The sequence below is a fragment of the Lynx rufus genome, unplaced genomic scaffold (assembly GCF_022079265.1).
Source record: "Lynx rufus isolate CCGP_SWC_20201006 ecotype Redwood Valley unplaced genomic scaffold, mLynRuf1.p SCAF_6, whole genome shotgun sequence".
In the NCBI taxonomy this organism is placed as follows: domain Eukaryota; kingdom Metazoa; phylum Chordata; class Mammalia; order Carnivora; family Felidae; genus Lynx; species Lynx rufus.
Window position 1 is genome coordinate 60,211,397 of NW_025814878.1, and position 21,498 is coordinate 60,232,894.

The 21,498-nt window shown below is 34.2% G+C and overlaps 1 protein-coding gene across 1 annotated transcript in view; it reads right to left on the reverse strand.

Moving 5' to 3' along the window:
* Positions 1–21,498, reverse strand: part of MANEA (mannosidase endo-alpha) — a 64,823-nt gene that overhangs the window by 19,366 nt on the left and 23,959 nt on the right. Inside the window, exon 3 of the mRNA XM_047102778.1 lies at positions 7,817–7,926. Within this exon, the coding sequence (XP_046958734.1) occupies positions 7,817–7,926 (110 nt within the window). The remainder of the gene's footprint in view (positions 1–7,816; positions 7,927–21,498) is intronic.

Here is a 21,498-nt window from a genome sequence, read left to right on the forward strand (position 1 = left end):
CCATGCTCCTGGATTGGAAGAATAAATATTGTTAGTATTTGTTAATAATATTTGTATATTAATATTTTTTATTATATTTGTATATTGATATGTGTTAATATTGTTAATATCTGTCAATACTACCCAAAGCAATCTACACATTCAATGCAATCCCAATCAAAATTGCACAGGCATTCTTCTCAAAGCTAGAATGAACAATCCTAAAATTTGTATAGAACCACAAAAGACCCCAAATAGCCAAAGTAATATTGAAGAAGAAAACCAAAGTAGGAGGCATCACAATCCCAGACTTTAGCCTCTACTACAAAGCTGTAATCATCAACACAGTATGGTATTGGCACAAAAATAGACACATAGACCAATGTAATAGAACCCAGAATTGGACCCACAAATGTACGGCCAACTAATCTCTGACAAAGTAGGAAAGAGCATCCAATGGAAAAAAGACAGTGTCTTTAGCAAATGGTGCTGGGAGAACTGGACAGCAACATTCAGAAAAATGAAACTAGCCCACCTTCTTACACCATGCACAAAAATAAACTCAAAATGGATGAAAGACCTAAATGTGAGTTAGGAAACCATGAAAACCCTAGAGGAGAAAGCAGGCTACCTCTTTGATGTCAGCCGCAGCAATTTCTTGTTCGATATATCTCCAAAGGCAAGAGAATTAAATGAAAAAATGAACTATTGGGACCTCATCAAAGTTTCTGCACTGCAAAGGAAATCATCAACAAAACTAAAAGGCAACAAACAGAATGGGAAATGATATTTTCAAATGACATATCAGATAAAAGGCTAGTATCCAAAATCTATAAAGAACTTAACCAAACTCCACACCTGAAAAACAAATAATCCAGCAAAGAAATGGGCAGAATTCTAAAGACATCCAAATGGCCAACAGACACATGAAAAGATGCTCATCGGGAAACACAAATGAAAGCCACACTGATATACCACCTCACACCAGTAAGAGTGGCTAAAATGAACAAATCAGGTAACTATAGATGCTGGCAAGGATGTGGAAAAACAGGAACCCTCTTGCACTGTTGGTGGAATGTAAACTGGTGCAGCCGTTCTGGAAAATAGTGTGGAGGTTCCTCAAAAAATTAAAAATAGAGCCACCCTATAACCCAGCAATAGCAATACTAGGAATTTACCCAAGGGATACAGGAGTGATGATGCATAAGGGCCTGTGTACCCCAATGTTTATAGCAGCACTTTGAACAACAGCCAAATTATGGAAAGAGCCTAAATGTCCATCAACTGATGAATGGATAAAGAAGATGTGGTTTATATATTCAATGGAATACTATTTGGCAATGAGAAAGAATGAAATCTGGCCATTTGCAGCAATGTGGATGGAACTGGAAGGTTTTATGCTGAGTGAAATAAGTCAGTCAGAGGATAGATATATTTTCACTCATATGTGGGTCTTGAGAAACTGAACAGAAGACTATGGGGGAAGGGAAGGGGAAAAAAAAGATACAAACAGAGAGGGAGGGAGGCAAACCACAAGAGACTATTAAATACAGAGAACAAACTACGGGTGAATGCGGAATGGGGGAGAGGGAAAATGGGTGATGGGCACTGAGGAGGGCACTTGTTGGGATGAGCACTGGGTGCTGTATGTAAGCCAATTTGACAATAAATTATATTCATTAAAAAATGGGAGAAGATATTTGCAAATGACATATCTAATAAAGGGTTAATATCCAAAATATATAAAGAACTTATCAAACTCAAAATAACGTAGAAGACATGAACAGACACTTTTCCAAAGAAGACATCCAGATGGCTAACAGACACATGAAAAGATGCTCAATATCAGTCATCATCAGGGAAATACATATCAAAACCATGATAAGATACCACCTGGCACATGTCAGAATAGCTAAAATTAACAACACAAGAAACAACTGGTGTTGGTGAGGATGCAGAAAAAGGAGAACCCTCTTGCACTGTTGGCAGGAATGTAAACTGGTGAGGCCACTCTGAGGAAGAGCATGGAGGTTCCTCAAGAAACTAAAAATAGAACTACCCTACAATCCAGCAATGGCACTATAGGTATTTATGCAAAAGATACAAAAGTACAGATTCAAAGGGGTACATGCACCCCAATGTTTATATAGCAGCATTATCAACAATAGCCAACAACAGAGAAAGCCCAAATGTCCATCAACTTATGAATGGATAAAAAAGATGTGGTATACATACACAATGGAATATCACTCATTCATCAAAAAGAATGAAATCTTGCCATTTTCAATAATGTAGATTGAGCTAGAATGTATTATGCCAAATGAAATATGTCAATCAGAGAAAGTCAAATACCATATGATTTCACTCATATATGGAATTTAAGTAATGAAACAGGTGAGCATATGGGAAAGGGGGGAAGAGAAGGGAGGGAAACAAACCGCAAGAGACTCTTAATGATAGAGAACAAACTAAGGCTTGACAGAGGCAAAAGGTTGGTAGTTGGGCTAGATGGGTGATAGGTACTAAGGGCACCTGTTGTGATGAGCACTGGGTGTTGTGTGTAAGTGATGAATCACTGAATTCTACTCCTGAAACCAATATTGCACAGCATGTTAACTAAAATTTAAATTAAAAAAATACTGTAACATAATAAAAAAAAATCTGATGCAAAAAGACTAAGTATGTTGGCAATTAGACATCTTTGCCACATTCACCTAAACAATAAGCTTTAAACAGGAGAAATCCAAACCTATCCCCATTCATCAGAACACCCTCAGTGTACCTTTAAACTCTGAAAGTACAATCTAAAAAGCCAGCTTTCTTGGGTTGTGAAGGCCCCTTCCCTCTCATATCCCAGGATTATAATATCTATAGTTATAGAGAAAGAAGAGTAGCCCTTGGACCTGTTTTGTAGAAGATAAATCATATCACTTATCCAGTTTCAGACTTGGTGCCAGAATTTGCAAGGTCTGTATATTTGCAGATTTCAAGTGCCAATGAAAGCTAACTGAATGGTACAGGGGACATGGCAAATGACAGCTCTTCCCAGTCACCTAATTTAGGAGATGCTGCCTTAAGAGCTTTAGGGTTATAAAGTAGGAGAAGGCTTTATGGACAGGAATTAAAAACAAACAAAAAAAGACAGAAAAAAGAATTTGCCTATCTAGTTGCTCCTGCCTGTTTCCCTAGAGTTCCAGTTCTACTCCACAATAAACTACTAAATCCTTAAGCTGTGAAAGAAGTATTAAAACTAAGTTTCCTCTTTTTATTTGGAAATAATTTACCTGTACCAGACAAACCAGCTGTATTTAATTAGGATATATAAACTGGAAGAAGTTTCAGAGCAAATAAAAACCCTCAGTGATTTTTAAGAGTGGTAACAACCTGAAAATTCAGAGTAACTAGTCTCTAGTGAAAAGATACTGATTCACATTTTCATCAAGATTTGCTAACATACTGCCTTAGAAAAACAAGAATAAACCTGAAGAAAAATGAACAGCCTGAGAAGAATTATTAGACATGAAAATTACTGCTTAAGGACAACAGTGGAGTGAATAATGCAAAAAACTAAACCAGTACCAGGAAGACAAGATTATTAAATACATTCCTTTTATACTTCATTCTAAATGATTCTTCAATTATATACTAGAATTCCACATAAAGTGCTTTGTTTTTGGACTGTTTCATTTCATTGATCTCTTTCTGTATAGTAATGCTAATGCCATACTTCTAATATCTATCATTTTATAGTACATTTTGTTATTTGGAAAAACAAGTTTTTCCCTTCATTAATAAACATTTTTTTTAAGTCTTACTTTTTTCTAACATAGTTATAAACTTTAGGATTAGGTGGTTAAGTTCTATAAAATCTCATCAGAATTTTTCATTTGGATTGCACTAAATTTACAAATTAATTATATTAATACATAAAATACAAATGTTTAAAAGAATGGCCACTTGGCAATTTTGACTCTTCACAATAAATTCATGTTTCTCCAGGGGTGCCTGGGTGGCTCAGTCAGTTAGGGGTCTGACTTCGGCCCGGGTCATGATCCCACACTTAGTGGGTTCAAGCCTTGCGTCAGGCTCTGTGCTGATAGCTCAGAGCCTGGAGCCTGCTTCAGATTTTGTGTCTCCCTCTCTCTCTGTCCCTTCCCTGCTTGCACTCTGTCTCTCTGTCTCCATGAAATAAATACTAAAAAAAAAAAAAAATTAATTCATGTTTCTCCATTTATTCAAGTCTTTTATATCCTTTCATAAAATGCCAAAGATTTCTTTGTATATTTACTGCTATGCTATCTTCAATGTACATTTTTTCCATTCTTTTCCCTATAATACAAGAATCCTCTTGACTTGTATATTCTTTGGGTTTGGCCACCTTATTGGACTCTTTACACATAATAGTTTTTAGATAGTTTTCATGAGTTTTATAGGTATTTTTAACTTGAAAAGAATGGTAATTTTACTTGGAACACTTTTAGTTAAAATGATTTGTTCAGAATTCAATCACTATTAAATAATACTGACGATAGAAGGCATTCTTGATTGATCTTGGCTTAATGAACAAGTTTTACCATTGTTTTTCCATTAAATGTTTGATATAGGTTAGTAGAAGACCTCATTTATCAAGTTAAAAAACTTGCATTACAAGATTACTAATGAGTTTTTATGTAGTCAAGATTTCAGTATCTGTTATGACATATTTTATCTCCAGTAAACTTTATTTACTTAACATTCATATAGCGCTTACTCTGTGCCAGACACTGAGCACTTTTCATATATTACTTCATGTAATCTTTCCAACCACTCTGCAGATTTTCTTTTTCCATTTGAAAGATGAGAAAACTCAGGCATAAGTGTTACATAGTTCTTATGTGGCTGAGTCAGGATTGAATGCAGAGATTTGAATTCAGATTTCATACTCTTGAAACCTTTCTTTAGCTTCTTGCTAATGAACACTTCTTATCTGCATTTTTGCTTTAGGAATTTTGCATATATTTTCATTAGTGAGATCAGTCTATAAATCTTTCTCACGCTGTACTTGTTTAGTTGGTCTACCAGTAGATAAATCCATAGAAGTCAAAGTGATAGTCACTTCTAAGATTAGGTCAAGAAAACACTGGACTCTGTCTCAGATCATTCACTAAGGGGAAACTAGCTGCCATGTGTTAAGGGGACTCAGGTAACTCTGTGGGAAGGCTTACGTGATGAAGAACCAGAACTCCCATTCCAATAGCTGAAAGGAACTGAGGCCTGTCAACCTTTGCATAAGAAGCTTGGAAGTGGATCCTACAGCCTTCAGATAACTGCAGCACCAGCAAAGAAACTGACTACAACCTCTTGGGAGACCCTGAACCAGACCCACCAGGTTCAGCCACTTCCAGATTCTCAACTTTTAGAAAATGTGTGAGATAATACATGTTTGTTCCTTTAAACTGCAGAATTTTACGGCAATTTGTTATGTAGCAATAGATAACGGGTAAACTCTCCACTGTATTTTAGTATCATAAGAATCAGCTGTTTCTCAAAGGTTGACTAGAAGTAATGGGTGAAATCTGATGCTATGTAAAGATATGCTCAATAAACTTTTAGATTTTTTTCTGATACAAGTTAATTCAGAATAAACTATCACAAGGAGAAATTAAGAAAATCCCATTTACAACTGCATCAAAAATAATAAAATACCTAAAAATAAATTTAACCAAGAAGGTAAAAGATCTGGACACTGAATAGAAGACATTGAGAGAAACTGAGGAAGACACAAATGGAGAGATACTCCATGTTTATAAACTGAAAGAACTAATATTGTTAAAACATGCATCCTATACAAAGCAATTTATAGATTAAATCCCATCCCTAGGAATATTCCAATGGCATTTTCAACAGAAATGGAACAAATGGTCCTAAAATTTGTATGGAACCACAAGAGAACCAAAACAGAGAATGAAAAAGAAACCTCGAAGTATCAAGGTCGCTAATTTCAAATTGTATTACAAAGCTACAGTAATCAAAACAATGTGGTTGGTACTGGCAAGATCAAAATCAGAGATATAAATCAATGGAACAAACAGAACAGAAAGCTCCCTCCCCCAAAACCCACACAGAAGAAAGCTCCCTCCCCCAAAACCCACACAGATATGGCCAATTAATCTTCAACAAAGGAGACAAGAACACACAATGGAGAAAGGCCAGTCTCTTCAATAAATGGTGTTGGAAAAACTGGACAGCTACATGCAAAAACCTGAAACTGAACCACTGCTTTACACCATACAAAAAATTAACCAAAAATGGATTAAAATCTTATAAATTTAGCAACTACAAAACTGGAAGATAACATAGGTGGCAAATTCCTTGACACAGAGCTTAGCGATGTTAATTTTTTTTTTTTTTTTGGATTTGACACCAAAAGCAAAGGCAACAAAAGCAAAAACAAACAAGTGGGGCTATAGCAAACTAAAAAGGTTCTGCACAGCAAAGTGAAAGGCAACCTAGCAACTGGGAGAAAATATTTGCATATCATATATCTGATAGGGAGTTAATATCCAATATAAATTTTAAAAACACACAATCCAATTAAAGTTCTTAACATTTTTTCTAAGATATCCAGACAGCCAATAGGTACATGAAAAGGTGCTCATCATCACTTACTTAACGGGGAAATGCAAATGAAACCACAAAGAGGTATATCTTAAACCTGTTAGAATGGCTATTATCAAAAAGATAGGAAATAACAAGTAATGTAGAGGATGTGGAGAAAAGGGAACCCTTGTGCACTGTTGGTGGGAATATAAATTGATTCAGCTGCTATGGAAAACACTATGGAAGTTCTTTAAAAAAAATAAACATAAAACTACCATATGACCCAGCAATTTCCCTTCTGGTATTTATCCAAAGGAAACAAAAACAAGTTTGAAAAAATACTTATGCTTATTGCATCCTTACAAGCATATCAGAGACATTATAGGTTTGGTTCCAGACTAGTTCAATAAAGTGAATATTGCAAAAAATGAGTCAAATGAATTTTTTGGCTTCCCAGTGCATAAAAAAGTTATGCTTACACTACATACAGTGTAGTCTGTTACATTTGCAACAGCATTATGTCTAAAAAAAACAATGTGTCTTAATTAAAAAATACTTTACTGCTAAAAAGTGCTAGCCATCATTTCATCTTCCAGCAAGTCATAACCACTAATCACAGATTACCTTAATAAATATAATGCAAAAGTTTGAAATATTAAAAGAATTACCAAAATGTGGCAAAGAATATAAAGTAAGCAAATACTGTTGGAAAATGGTGCTGATATTCAGCACCAAAAAGTTGGTTGAATATTATTCAGCCACAAAAAAGAAGGAAATCTTGCCATCTGCTACAACATGGATGGACCTTGAGGACATTATGCTATGTGAATTAAGTCTATCAGAGAAAGACAAATACCCTATGATCGCACTTAAATTTGGAATCTTAAAAACAAAACAAAACAACCTCATAGATACAGAGAACAAATGTGTGGTTGGCCTGAGGTGGGTGTGAGGAGGGATGAAATGGGTGAAGATGGTTAAAAGGTACAAACTTCTAGTCACAAAATAAAAAAGACCTAGGTATATAATGTACAGCACGGTGACTATAATTAATGTTGTATTACGTATTTGAAAGCTGCTAAGAGAATAGATCTTAAAAATTCTTATCACAAGAAAAAATAATTTCTAATTGTGTGGTAATAAATGTTAACTAGACTTATTTTGATGATCACTTCACAAAATAAACACATCAAATCATTATGCTGAACACCTGAAATTAATATGTCAATTTTATCTCAATAAAAAATAAATTAAATACCTTCAGATTATATTTATGAGCTTTATCCAAAATAGTTGGTACCAAATCATCAGTATTTTCTCCATTTTCATCATTTGTACCAGGTGGGTACCAAGATAGGGCTAGTACACCTAATAGAAAAAACCAAAAAGAAAAATAAATACAGGAACAGGACTGATTGGAGGTATTCCACACAGATTTTTCTTAAAAGGCAGAACAAAGACCAAATTGGCAACAATAAAAAAGAAACATATTCCCATGTAAGTTATTATTTTGTTACTTAAATATTACCTACGTCTATTTAATTACTTTGTATAGTCATATTTAAACTCTATCAGGTATGAATATATTTAATAAGTTTTACTTTATAGAATTTAGGTTTACAGAAAAATTGCACTGAAAGTACAGTTTCCATACATTCTCTTCCACACCCCCTCTCCAACCCACATATGGTTCCTGTTATTAATACCTTGCATTACTGTGGTATGTTTGTTACACATAATGAACCAATATTGATACATCATTATTAATCAAAGTCTACCTTTTGTGTTGTACAGTTCTATGGCTTCTGACAAAAGCATATTTGCCCACTGTTACAGTGTCATATAGAATAGTTTTACTGACCTCAGAATCCACTGACATCCCTCTATTCATCCCTCCTCTCTCAATCCCCTGGACAATAATTGATCTTTTTAGTATCTCTATTGCTGTCTTTTCCAGGATGTTACATAGGTAGAATCATACAGTAACTTCTTCAGACTGGCTTTTGAAATTTAGTCATACATACATAACTAAGGTTCATTCATGTCTTTTTGTGGATTTATAAATCATTCTTTTTTATTGCCACATACTATCTCATTGTATGAATGTGCCAGTTTATCCATTCAACTACTAGAGGATACCATGGATGCTTATTTGGGGAAATTATGAGCATTCAAGAAAAAAATTACAGTTTCTTCCTGTAGTACTTACTTTTGAAATGATAAGTTACAAAATAAGTATTAGAAACATAAGCCTGCAAAAAAAAAAAATCACTCACTTTGATGGAATATTTGAAGTAATTCAAACCCACATTAATATATAAAGCTATAACAGGCCATTAGAAAAATGCTACTAATTTCTAAATTAATCAACATACTCTTTAAGGCATGGAGAGAAATACAATGGTACCAAAAGAGAAGCATGTGGAAATGCAGAAACTGCAAGGTTAGAAACCAGCAGAGAACTAAATTATAAGATTTAAACTTTAGAGTAGACATGCCATGTACAGAGCAGCCCCATCTAGGGAAACAAAACAGAACTTTCATTAACATTTCCAAAAGAAGAAGAAGAAAAAGAAGAAGTGGTCGTCTATGTCCTCTATCTACTCTGAAAACAAGAATAGCATTAAGAACACAAGAGGTAGAAAAAGAACCTATAATAGGCTTTAGGAAAGCTTATGGCTAGTTACAAAGGGAATCTATTATATAGAGGGAAATGATGGTAAGAAAATGGTCTGGAAACAATTGATCAAACATTTAAGCTGCCTACTAGCCTAGTTTATAAAAAGAAAAAAAAAAAAAACACCACTAATGAAGAGTCACAATTAAGAAAGTTTCAACACTGGACCTATGAAAAAATCCTGCAAAAAATAAGAAAACAAGCATGAGACAAAATAATAAAGGAAGAATATATAAAAGATTATCCATGAAGCCTAGAAAATTTTAAGCACAGCATTCTCCCATGAAATTCAAATCAAAAGATTCCTGTTCCTAGCAATAAAGATTAGGTTACATAGACCAACATTTCCAATGGCAAACAATTATTAAACAAAATACGGATTACAAAACAAAACAAAACAAAACAAAAAAAAAAACAAAAAACAAAACTTCTCAAAGCCAAAGAGCTGGAGAATAAGGAATTATCTGTCCAAACTGAGGCAAAAACACAAAGAAGAGAAGTATCTGAGCAAGAACTTCGTCTGCTCAAAACATAATTGGCAGAAGTAAACTAACCCTCAAAACCAGTGGATTAAGTACCAGGTTGACAAGCTTGGGAAGTCCTCTAGCTTTAAATTTAAAGTGACTAGTATTTTCTACTGTACTGAATAGCACAGATAAAGAACATTTTCATTCTTACAGAAAGTTCTACCGGACAGCATTCCTAGATTTCTGATCCTAATACCTGACCATCTCATTCTTGTCTGCTGAGTTTTCTTCCTCCCTATCCTCACTCAAGTTCTACTCTAAGGCTTGAGAAGAATGTTCTTTGTTCCTCCTCGTTACTCTGCTTCAGCTTTTTTATTCTGTCAAATCATCATTTCCACATGTCTAATTCTATACCCTTACTGTGCTCCACAGTCTAATTTATCTTTGCAGCATATCTTTTGGACTGTATCCCTCATGAGCTCTGAACACAAGTAATAGTCTGGGAAATAAGCCAATCATGGTCTTCCTCACAAGGAGAGTTGAGCCACTGACAATGGTAATGAACCTTCACAGCAACCAGAAAATTTTCTCTAACACACATAATCTAAGTATCATTTATAAATAAGATTACTGAGTATTTCTACTATTTCAACTGTATAGTGAAAAGGGATATTGAGGTGTATTCTTAGCACACTAGCATTTTATTAAATGCAGATCATGTCATATTGATCATGGTGTCCCTCCATAGCACTTATTACAGGGTCTTCAATATAAATGGTACCCAACCATTTATTTTATGAAGTAAAATGATGAATCTAAACAGGGTAATAGTTAAGATATGAAATTGGACAGACCTGGAGATTCAAGTTCTCATTCTCTTATTTGATAGGTGTTTATCTTTAATTAATTTTACTTAAGTTTCCATACTTGTAAATTGGGGATAAGCTCAGTTCATTCCCTAAGTGTTTTTAAAAATAGAAAATGCCTTACAAAGAATAAGACCCCCAAAAGTGATTATAAAAACAATAATAAAAAGACAATGGCAAGTAAATTAGGATACATTTAACTCCACAGAACTTATGATAGCTTCTCTTTGATATAGAGAACTTACTGTTTCTTTCAAACATATTAAACACTCCTTCAAACTAAAGATTTAGCAGAAACAAAGGCAAGCCCAGTTTCAGACATAAACACTATTATCACTATATAGGATGACCCATGTTCAACAAAAAGTATAAGGCATACAAAAAAGAAAAAAAAAATAACTGTCAAGAGGCAAAGAAGTCAACAGAACCAAACTAGATATGAAACAGATACTGAAATCATTAAATAAGCAAGGTAAAATTACTATTATCAAAACATTAGAAGATCTAATAGGAAAGACAGCTACCATATGTGAATCAGCTGGGAAATATGCCAGAAATGAAAATTCTAAGAATCAAATAGAAGTTCAGGGAAGACAGCAGAGTAGGATGATCCCAGGTTCACCTCCTCCCATGGACACAGCTCTGAGACTATAGCTAACTCTAAGTAACTAACTCTGAAAATGACCTAAAGACTGGCAGAAGACCTTTCACAATCAATCACAGACAGGAGGCTACGTCAAAAAGGGCAGGAGAGGTGGACACATGGTTGGGAACCAACCACCCAGGTGAGATTAACCACAAAAAGGACTTACACCACAAGCAAAGAGAAAGGAGAGGATTAGACCCCACACTAGGCACCAGAAGTACTGGGATATGCACTAGGAAATGAGTCCCCATCTGGCCTTGAAAACCTATGGGGCTGAACTTTAGAAGCTTTTAATATCACCAAGATTTAACTCCACATACTTTACAAGTCAACTGGGCTTAACTCCAAGAGAGTCAGATAGCAATAGGAAACTGAGTTCCGCCTTTAAAAAGCCAGCATAGTGCTCGCTTCGGCAGCACATATACTAAAAAGCCAGCATAGTAAATGACTCAACCAAAGACACAGCACAATAGTAGCAGTTTGAAAAGTGCCTGGGGTATACCTGAAGGAGAATCACTTACTAATCTCAGAACACATGCTAAAGGAGTGGGAATGATCAGAAGACTTCTCCAAAAACAAAAGTACTAGGGGGTGCCATTTCTCTTCCCCTCCCCCATCCTAGATAGCTGGACATTTGCAGGAGCCAGTACTAATGCTCTACCTATCTTTCTAGCACTGTGTCCCCACATTCCTATGCAGACCTGCCAATCCAACCCTCCTGCCTTGGCAGGCATAACAACCAAGTGGTTCCTGCCCCACCATAACCTGAAAGCAGCCCCAGCAGGGATACGCACAACTACAAAGTGACTCCTGCCCTGGGGAGAGGCCAAGTAATCTCACACACCAGCATGCCCACAATTCTAGCAGCAAAGCCTCTTCACTGAGCAGAAAGAAGTTTTGCTGTTTGGTATCCCACAGCTGTGGCAGACAGGCTAAGAGCAGACAGCCTGACTGCTGACCCTGCCCACCTACAAGCCTGCAGAGACCTCAGACTTCTCAACTGCACTGCGACCAAACCCTGCCTAGTGTGCCCACAGCAGGCAAAGTCAGTCACTGCAGCTGATTGGGCCAAAGGTAAATGAGGTTCAGGCACAATAGTAGAGTGCACACAGCCTGCAAAAGAAACACCACAGGAGCACCTGTTTCTGGTGACCAGGAGGGACTGAGCTACAGGGTATCACAGGACCTCTTCTATAGAAGGCCACTATTTTTAAGATCAGGAGATGTAGCTGACCTCCATAATATATGGACACAGAGAGTCAAGCAAAATGAGATGACAGAGATGTCCCAAATGAAAGAAAAAGACAAAAATCACAGCAAAAGAGTTCAATGAAACTGAGATAAGCAAAAATGCCTGATAAAAAAAATTCAAAGTAATGGTCATAAATATAGTCACTGGAAGGGCACCTAGGTGGCTCAGTCAGTTAAGTGTCTGACCTCATCTCAGGTCATGATTCTCACAGTTCATAAGTTCAGGTCCCGCGTCGGGCTCTGTGCTTACAGCTCAGATCCTGGAGTCTGCTTTGGATTCTATGTCTCCCTCTCTCTGCCCCTCCCCTGCTTATGCTCTCTATCTCTCTCTCAAAAATAAATAAATATTTACAAAAATTTAAAGATAGTCACTGGACTTATGAACAGAGTGGATGAATTCAGAACTTTTACAAAAATACACGTATAAATCAAAAGAACCAGTCAGAGATTAAAAACAAACACCTCAATAGCTGAAATAAAAAATAATTAACAGCGAATTAAAAAGACACAGAAAAACAGATCAGTGATCTGGAAGACAGGGTAATGGGAAGCAACCAAGCTGAACAGCAAAGAGAAAAAAGATTAATAAAAAGCAGTAAGACTAGGTGAAGGAAACTCACCATCAAGCATAATAATATCCACATTATAGAGATAACAGAAAAAGGAGAGAGAGAAAGGAAGAGAAAATTTACTTGAAAAAAATCAAGCTGAAAATTTCCCTAATCTGGGGAAATAGACATCAGTTTCAGAAAGCAAACACAGTTCATAACAAGATGAGTCCAAGACATATAAGTAAAATGGCAAAAAGTAACAATAGAGAATTTTTAATTCAGCAAGCAAAACAAAACAATTACATATAAAGGAAACTCCATAACCCCAACAGGTGATTTCTCAGCAGAAACTGTTCAGGCCAAAAGGAAGTGGCATGATCTATTCAAAGGAATGAAAGGGGAAAAAACAAAAACAAAAACAAAAAAACTTGCAACTAAGAATAATCTACTCAGCAAAGTTATCATTCAGAATAGAAAAAGAAGTTCTTTCCTAAACAAAAACTAAAGGAGTTCATCACCACTAAACCAGGCTTACATGATAATGGGAATTCTTCAAATGGAAAGAAGATGCCATAACAAGTAGGAAAATTAATAAAGAAAAAATTTCACAGGCAAAAGCACATATATAATAAAGGTAGGAGATGAATCACTTATAAAGCCAACACAGTGGTTAAGACACAAAAATTGATTTTACATCAATTATATTTACGAAAATCATTCAAAACATACATAAAATAAAGAGATAAAATATGACACCATATATATAAAACAAAGGGAGAATAATAATTTAGTGCTTTAGAATGTATTCAAACTTAAGCAACCATTAACACAACTGCATACATGTTATATATGATCCAATGGAAACCACAAATCAAAAACCTATAATGCCCCCCCCACACAAACACATACACAAAGAATCCAATCCAAGCCTACCACTAAAGAAAGCCATCAAACCAAATGAAGATAGAGAAAAACTATACCAAAAAAATTAACAAAATGGCAACAGGTACACACATATCATTACTTTAGAACAAGACTCACCTATATTCTGCCCACAAGAGCTTCACTTCAGACCTAAAGACACATACACCCTGAAAGTGAAGAACAGCTGGAAAAACATATGCCATCCAGAAAACAAAACAAAAAGAGCTGGGATAGCAATACTAATATGAAATAAAAACAAAACAACATGAACAAAACTAAAAAACAAAAAACACTTTAAAACAAAGACTGTGGCCAGAGACAATTAAGGGCATTACATAATGATAAAGGGACCAATCCAACAAGAAGATATAACAATTGTAGATATGTATACAACCAAAGCACCTAAATATATAAATCAAATATTAACAGACAGAAATGGAGAAATTGACAGTATTACAATGGTAGAGGTCTTTAACACCCCACTTACATCAATGGATAGAAAATCCAAACAGAAATCAACAGTGAAAAAGTAGCTCTGAATTGACACATTAGACCAGTTGTGAATTAACAGATATATACAGAATATTGTATCCAAAAACGTAAGAATATCCATTCTTTTCAAATGTACATGCAACATTCTCCAAGACAGATCACACATTAGGCCACAAACAAGTCTCAATAATAGTATGAAACTAGTAGTCAATTACAAGAAAAAATCTGGAAAGAACACAAATTTATGGAGGTCTAACAACAGGCTACTAAACAGGGAAGAAGTCAACCGTGAAATCAAAGAGGAAATCAAAAAACACATTGGAGACAAATGAAAATACCATTCCAAATCTTTGGGACAGAGCAAAAGTAGTTCTAAGAGACAAGGTTATGGCAATACAGGTCTATCTTAAGAAACAAAAATCTCAAATAACCAAAACCACACCTAAAAGAGCTAGAAAAAGAACAAATGAAGCCCAAAGCTAGTAGAAGAAATAATAAAGTTTAGAGCAGAAATAAATAAAAAAGAAAAAAAAACAGGAAAAAAAAAGATCAAAGAAACAAACTGGTCCCTTGAAAAGATAAACAAAACTTATAAACTTTTAGCTAGACTCATCAAGAAAAAAAAGAGGCCTCAAAAAAATGAAATCAGAAATGAAGGAGAAAGAACAACCAACACCAAAAAAAGTAAAGCATTATAGAGAACAGAAGGAAAAATTATGTATCAACAAATTGGGATAACCTAGAAGAAATGGATTAATTTCTAGAAACATATAATCTGCCAAAACTGAATCAGGAAAAAATAGAAAAATTTGAACAGGCCAATGACTAGTAATAAAATTGCACTGGTTATGAAAAAAAAAAAAAACATCAAATGTTCAAATGAGATCTACAGGTGAATACTATCAAACATTTAAACAGTTATTACTTATTCTTCTCAAACTATTCCCAAAAAAACAGAAGAAGGAAAACTTCTAAAATTCATTCTATAAGTCCAGCATTACCCTGATACCAAAATAAGACAAAGACATCTCACAAAAAGAAAACTGGAGGCTAGTATCTCTGATGAACATAGATGCAAAATCCTCAACAAAATACTAGCAAATACAATTCAACAATATATTAGAAAGATCATTCACCACTATCAAGTAGGATTTGCTCTAGGGATGCAAGGATGTTTCAATATGTGCAAAACAAAGTTTTTCCTCTATCAGGAATAAAACAAGATGTCTACTCTCACCACTTTTATTAAATATAGTACTGAAGTCCTAGCTGCAGTAATCAGAAAAGAAATAAAAGGTATCAAAATTGTTAAGGAAGAAGCTGTCACTATTTGCAGATGATGTGATACTATATATAGAAAACCATAAAGACTACACCAAAAAACTACTAGGAACTGATAAATGAATCCAGTCAAGTTGCAAGATATAAAATTAATATACAGAAATCTGTTGCATTAATTACAAAGTAGCAGAAAGACAAATTAACAATTTCATTTGCAATCACACCCAAAATAATAAAATAGCTATAAACTTAACCAAGGAGGTAAATGACTTATACACTGAAAACTCTAAAACACTCATGAAAAAAATTAAAAAGAACATAAATAAATGGAAAAATGTTCCATGCTCATGGTTTGGAAGAATTAATGTTGTTGAAATGTCCTATTAATATTGTTGAAATGTCCTAAAGCAATTTACAGACTCAGTGCAATCTCTTATCAAAATACCTACAGAATTTGTCACAGAACTACAATATATAATCCTAAAACTTATACAGAACCACAAGACCTCAATGAGCCAAAGCAATCTTAAAAAAGAACAAAGTTGAAGGTATCACAATCCCAGATTTCAAAGTATACTACACAAAGCTGTAATAATGAAAACAGCATGGTATTAGCCAAAAAATAAGATGCATACAAGAATCGAGGACCCAAAACTAAACCCATGCTTATATAGTCAATTAGTCTATAACAAAGGAGGCTAGGATATACAATGGGTAAAAGACAATCTCTTCAATAAACTGCACTGGTACAGCTAGAGAGCTACATGCAAAGAAATGAAACTGTACCACTTTCTGAAGTATACAAAAAAAAAAAAGAAACTCAAAATGGATTAAAAACCTACATGTGAGACCTGAAATTGTATCCCACAATATGTTTATTGCAGCATTATTTATAATAGCCAAAAATCCCTAAAAGAAAATAGTAATAATCTCTTTGACATGGGCCTTACCAAAACTTTTCTAGTTAGGTCTCCTTTGACAAGGGAAACAAAAGCAAAAATAAACTATTAGGAGTATACCAAAACAACAACAACAACAACAAGTTTTTGCACAGTGAAGGAAACCATGAACAAAATGAAAAGGCAACCTACTGATAGAAGACATGTGTAAATCATGCATCATATAAGGGTTTAATATTCAAACTACAAATAACTTTTACAACTCAATACCAGAACCAACAACAAAAAAAACCTGACAAAAAAATAATTTAGTTAAAAAATGGGCAGAAGACTTGAGTAGATATCTTTTCCAAAGAAGACACACAGATGGCCAAAATATGAAAAGATGTTCAACACCACTAATCATCAGGGAATTGCAAGTTTAAACCATGAGATATCACTTTACTATTGTGAGAACGGCTAGAATCAAAGACAGGAAGTAACAAGTCTTGGCATGGATGTGGAAACAAAAGAATTCTTGTTCACTGTTGGTGGGGCTGTAAATTGATGCAGCTACTGTGGAAAACAGTATGGAAGTTCCTTAAAAACTTAAAAAAAAGAAATACCTAATGATCCAGTAATTCTACTACTGGGTATTTACCCACAGAAAATGAAAACTCTAATTCAAAAAGACATATGCACCCTATGTTTATTGCAGCATTATTTACAATAGCCAAAATAGGGAGGCACACCAAATGTCCATCAACAGATGAATCACTAAAGAATATATGGTGTATACATATGTATACACACACAATGTGATATTATTCAGCTATACAAAGAATGAGGTACTGCCATTTGCAACAACATGGATGGACCTAGAGGGTATTATATTAAGTGAAATAAGTCAGGCAGACAAATACCATAAAATTTCACTTATGTGTGGAACCTAAAAAATAAATGAACAAAGAAGAAACAAACCCCAAAATATAGAGAACTGGTGGTTGCCTGAAGGGAGGGATGTGGGGGGAATGGGTGAAATAGATAAAGGAGATTAAGTACAAATTTACAGTTAAGAAATAAATAAGTCACAGAGATGAAAGGTATAGTATGGAGAAAATCATCAATAATATAGTAATAACATTGTAAGATGACAGATGGTGACTACAGTTATAGTAGCACTGAGTAATATATAAGATTTGTTGAACCAGTATGTTGTACACATGAAACTAATACACCACTGGATGTTAATTACACTTCAATAAAAAGAAGAATCAAATAGAAATACTGGAAATGAAAAACATGTTAAAAGATGAGGAATATCTTCAACAAACTCATGAAAGGATTGAACAGAGCTGAGGAAAGGGTCAATTTCCAGTCACATAAAATTACATTAAAATATAATATGACTAAGGTAAAACACACATGTAACTGAAAACTCAGAAGAGGTAGAAGGTATATATGTCAAAATAATTGCTAATTATGCAAAGTTGATGACAGACACAAAACAACAAATTCAAGAAGCTCAGAGAATATTAAGCAGAATAAATACCAAAACCAACAGATACACACATGTTTAAACTACTAAAATTCATAAACAAAGAAAAAACATTTTAAAATCAGTGCAAAAAGGAAACATACAGGACGTAAAGATATAAAAAGTTTTGTAAAACTTACAGTATACTTCTCATCAGAAACCATGATAGAAGACAATGGAGCAGCAGTTTTAAAGTTCCAAAAGAAAACATAAACCTACAAAACTCTTCCTGCTGACAATTGTATAGCAAAGGAGACATTCAAAACAAAGGATATAAACAATACTTGAAAGATTAATATTGGTTCCTTAATTACTTTATAAGATGAATGATTGATTAAAATTGTCATCAACAAGCTATTGTCCATGAGCCAAATCTTGCCCTCTGTAAGTCTTGTATACATTTGTCTACATATGGCAACTTTTACACGATAATGGCATAGTTGAGTGGTTGTAAAGAGATAATATGGGCCACAAAACCAAAAATATTGCTGGTCCTTTACAGAAGATGTTAACCAATATCTGGTCTAGAAGAAAAAGAACAGTAATGTACACCATTTTATATACTAGAATGACAACAATAGCAAAAGGTATGGGAGGAAAAAACCAGGAATATATGTGGAGAGGTCCTTCTGCTACATATGAAGTATATATTATTTGCAAGTACCCTGATCATATAAAGGTATATTTGGTAAATCTTATGTCAACAACTAAAGAGATAAGAAGTAACACTAAGCAAATGTGGTGTACATGGAATCATAAAAAATGTTCAACTAACCCAAAAGAATACAGAAAAAAAAAAAAACAGAACAAAGAAATTGAGTAAGTAGGAAGTGGCTAATAAAGCAGATTTCAATCAATATAATCATAAAAATAATCACACTGAGTGCAAACAAGTCTAAGCATACTATTTTAAGGACAAAATTTTCAAATTGGATTTAAAAAAAAAAATCAAGACCTGACAAAAGAATGATTTCCTTGCACACACACAACAGATACGTTAAAAGTAAAATAATGAAAAAAGATTCACTAGGCAAACACTAATCAAAGAGAGCTGGAATTGTTTATATTAACATCAAAGTTGATTTCAGAACAAAGAATATTACCAGCACTAAAGAGAGATACTTCATAATAATAAAGGACTCTGTGTAAATGATATAACAGTCCTAAATGTTTGTGTACCTAACAAAAGACCTTCAAAATATAGAAAGCAAAAAATGGCAGACCTGAAAGGGGAAATAAATAAATCTACAATTATGCTTGAAGACACATCAACACTGCTTTATCAATAATTGATAGAACAGGTAGATAATTGGCAAGGATACAGAAGACTTGAATACTATCAAGAACTTTAACTGACATTTATAAGACAATCCAACAGCAGCACAACAACCTTTTTCAGATAATGAAACCAACTGTTCATTTACTGAAAGGATCAATAATATTAAATATTAATTAGATATATTGACCAAGAAAAAAAGGAGAAAAATATTAGCAAAAGCATGGATGAAAGAGGTAAAACATACAGAACATACAGACTTTGTACACTTTAAAACCATAATAAAGAGATAATACAAGCAACTCTGCTCATAAAACTGACAAATATGATGACACTGACCAGTTATTTACAAAATATAAGGACCAAAACTCACTCAAGAAGAAATAAATGAACATAGGGGAAGTGAAGGAAAATAAGATAAAAAGAGAGGGAGGCAAACCATTAAGACTCTTCAATAAAGACAACTGAGGGTTGCTGAATGGGGATGTGTGGGGAGATGGGCAAAATGGGTGATGGGCATTAAGGAAGGCACTTGTTGAAATGAGCATCGGGTATTATATGTAAGTGTTGAATCACTCAACTCTATTCCTGAAATCAATCAATAAAAATAAAAATGTTCTTGGAAGAAAAGGGGAGGGGAACACCTGGCAAAGCTAAGCAGGCTAGCTTTCTTTATTTGCTTGGCTTTTAAAATATTCTTCTGCTGAAACCCTGAATTGACCATTGTTTTACTTATTTGTAATCAAACATAACTGGTTGAACCATGTTCTTCTAGCACAGCTTCAAAAAAAAAAAAAAAAAGAAAGAAAGAAAAAAGGTAGTAAAGGGGATCAGAACATGCCATCCCAAAATATGCCGCTCTGGCATATTGACTATTTTGAGCTGAAGGTACTTGAGAAACTGCAGATGCAGAAGGGCTCTCTGACTTTCCCCTTTCTACCTAAAAGCAGGTTGATCATAAAATTTCCCATGAGAAAGTTGCCGTCCCTGTACCAGAAAGAGAGTATCTTATCTCCTGAGACTGGGAGTCAACCCTGCAATGGACCTGCAAAAACAAACCTACTAAAATAACCCTTGAACTTCTATTAGTTTCCCTCCTACACTTCCTGTTCACTGTCCCACAATCTACTACCTTGAGCCCAAACCCCTTTGTCTGGTCACATCCCCACAATTTATTGTTCTCTGTGTAAAAAGGTCCATAAAATTTTAAGCCTACCATCTTCTTCAGGTCTTCATTTCTCTTCTGAGGACTTTCATATAAGCATCGAAAATATTAAATAAATATGTATGCTTTTTTTCTGCTAAAAAAAACTGATGACCTGAATAGTCATAATAATGAAATTGAATTTATAATTAAATAATGAAACCACCAAGGCAAGATAGTTTTACTGATAAATTCTATCAAATACATAATAGGAAATAATGCCAACTCTACTCAATCTCTTCCAGAAAAAAAAAAAAAAAAAAGAGGGAGGTTTTCTTAAATCATTTTATGAGGCCAGCACTACTTTAATAACAAAAAGACAAAAGACATCTCAAGAAAAGAAAAACTACAGATCAGTATACCAGCTGAACATGGATACAAAATCTTTCTTAAAAGATTAGCAAATAGAATTTAGTAATATATGAACAAAATAATAAGCCATCAACAAATGGAGTTTATTCCAGTAATGAAAAATAACAGTCGGTATCTGAAAATAAATCAACATAAGTCACCCTATTAGAGACTAAATGATTAAACAACCAATAGATAAAAGAAGAAATCATGAGGGAAATGTTTCTAAACACTTAGAAATGACTAAAACAAAAACATAACATACCAAAATTTGTGGCATATGGATAAAATAGTGCTAAGGGAGTAAACTGACAGCTATAAATGCTTTACATTAAAAAAAAAAAAAGAATGATCTCATCAACCTAACTTTACAACTTAAGGAACTAGAACAAGAAGAAAAAAAACTAATCCTAAGGCTTGCAGAAAGAAGGAAATAATAAAGATTAGAGCAGAGGTAAATAAAATAGGCAATTAAAAAACAACAGAGAAAAATCAATGAAAATAAAGGTTGGCCCTTTCAAGAAATGAACAAAATTAAT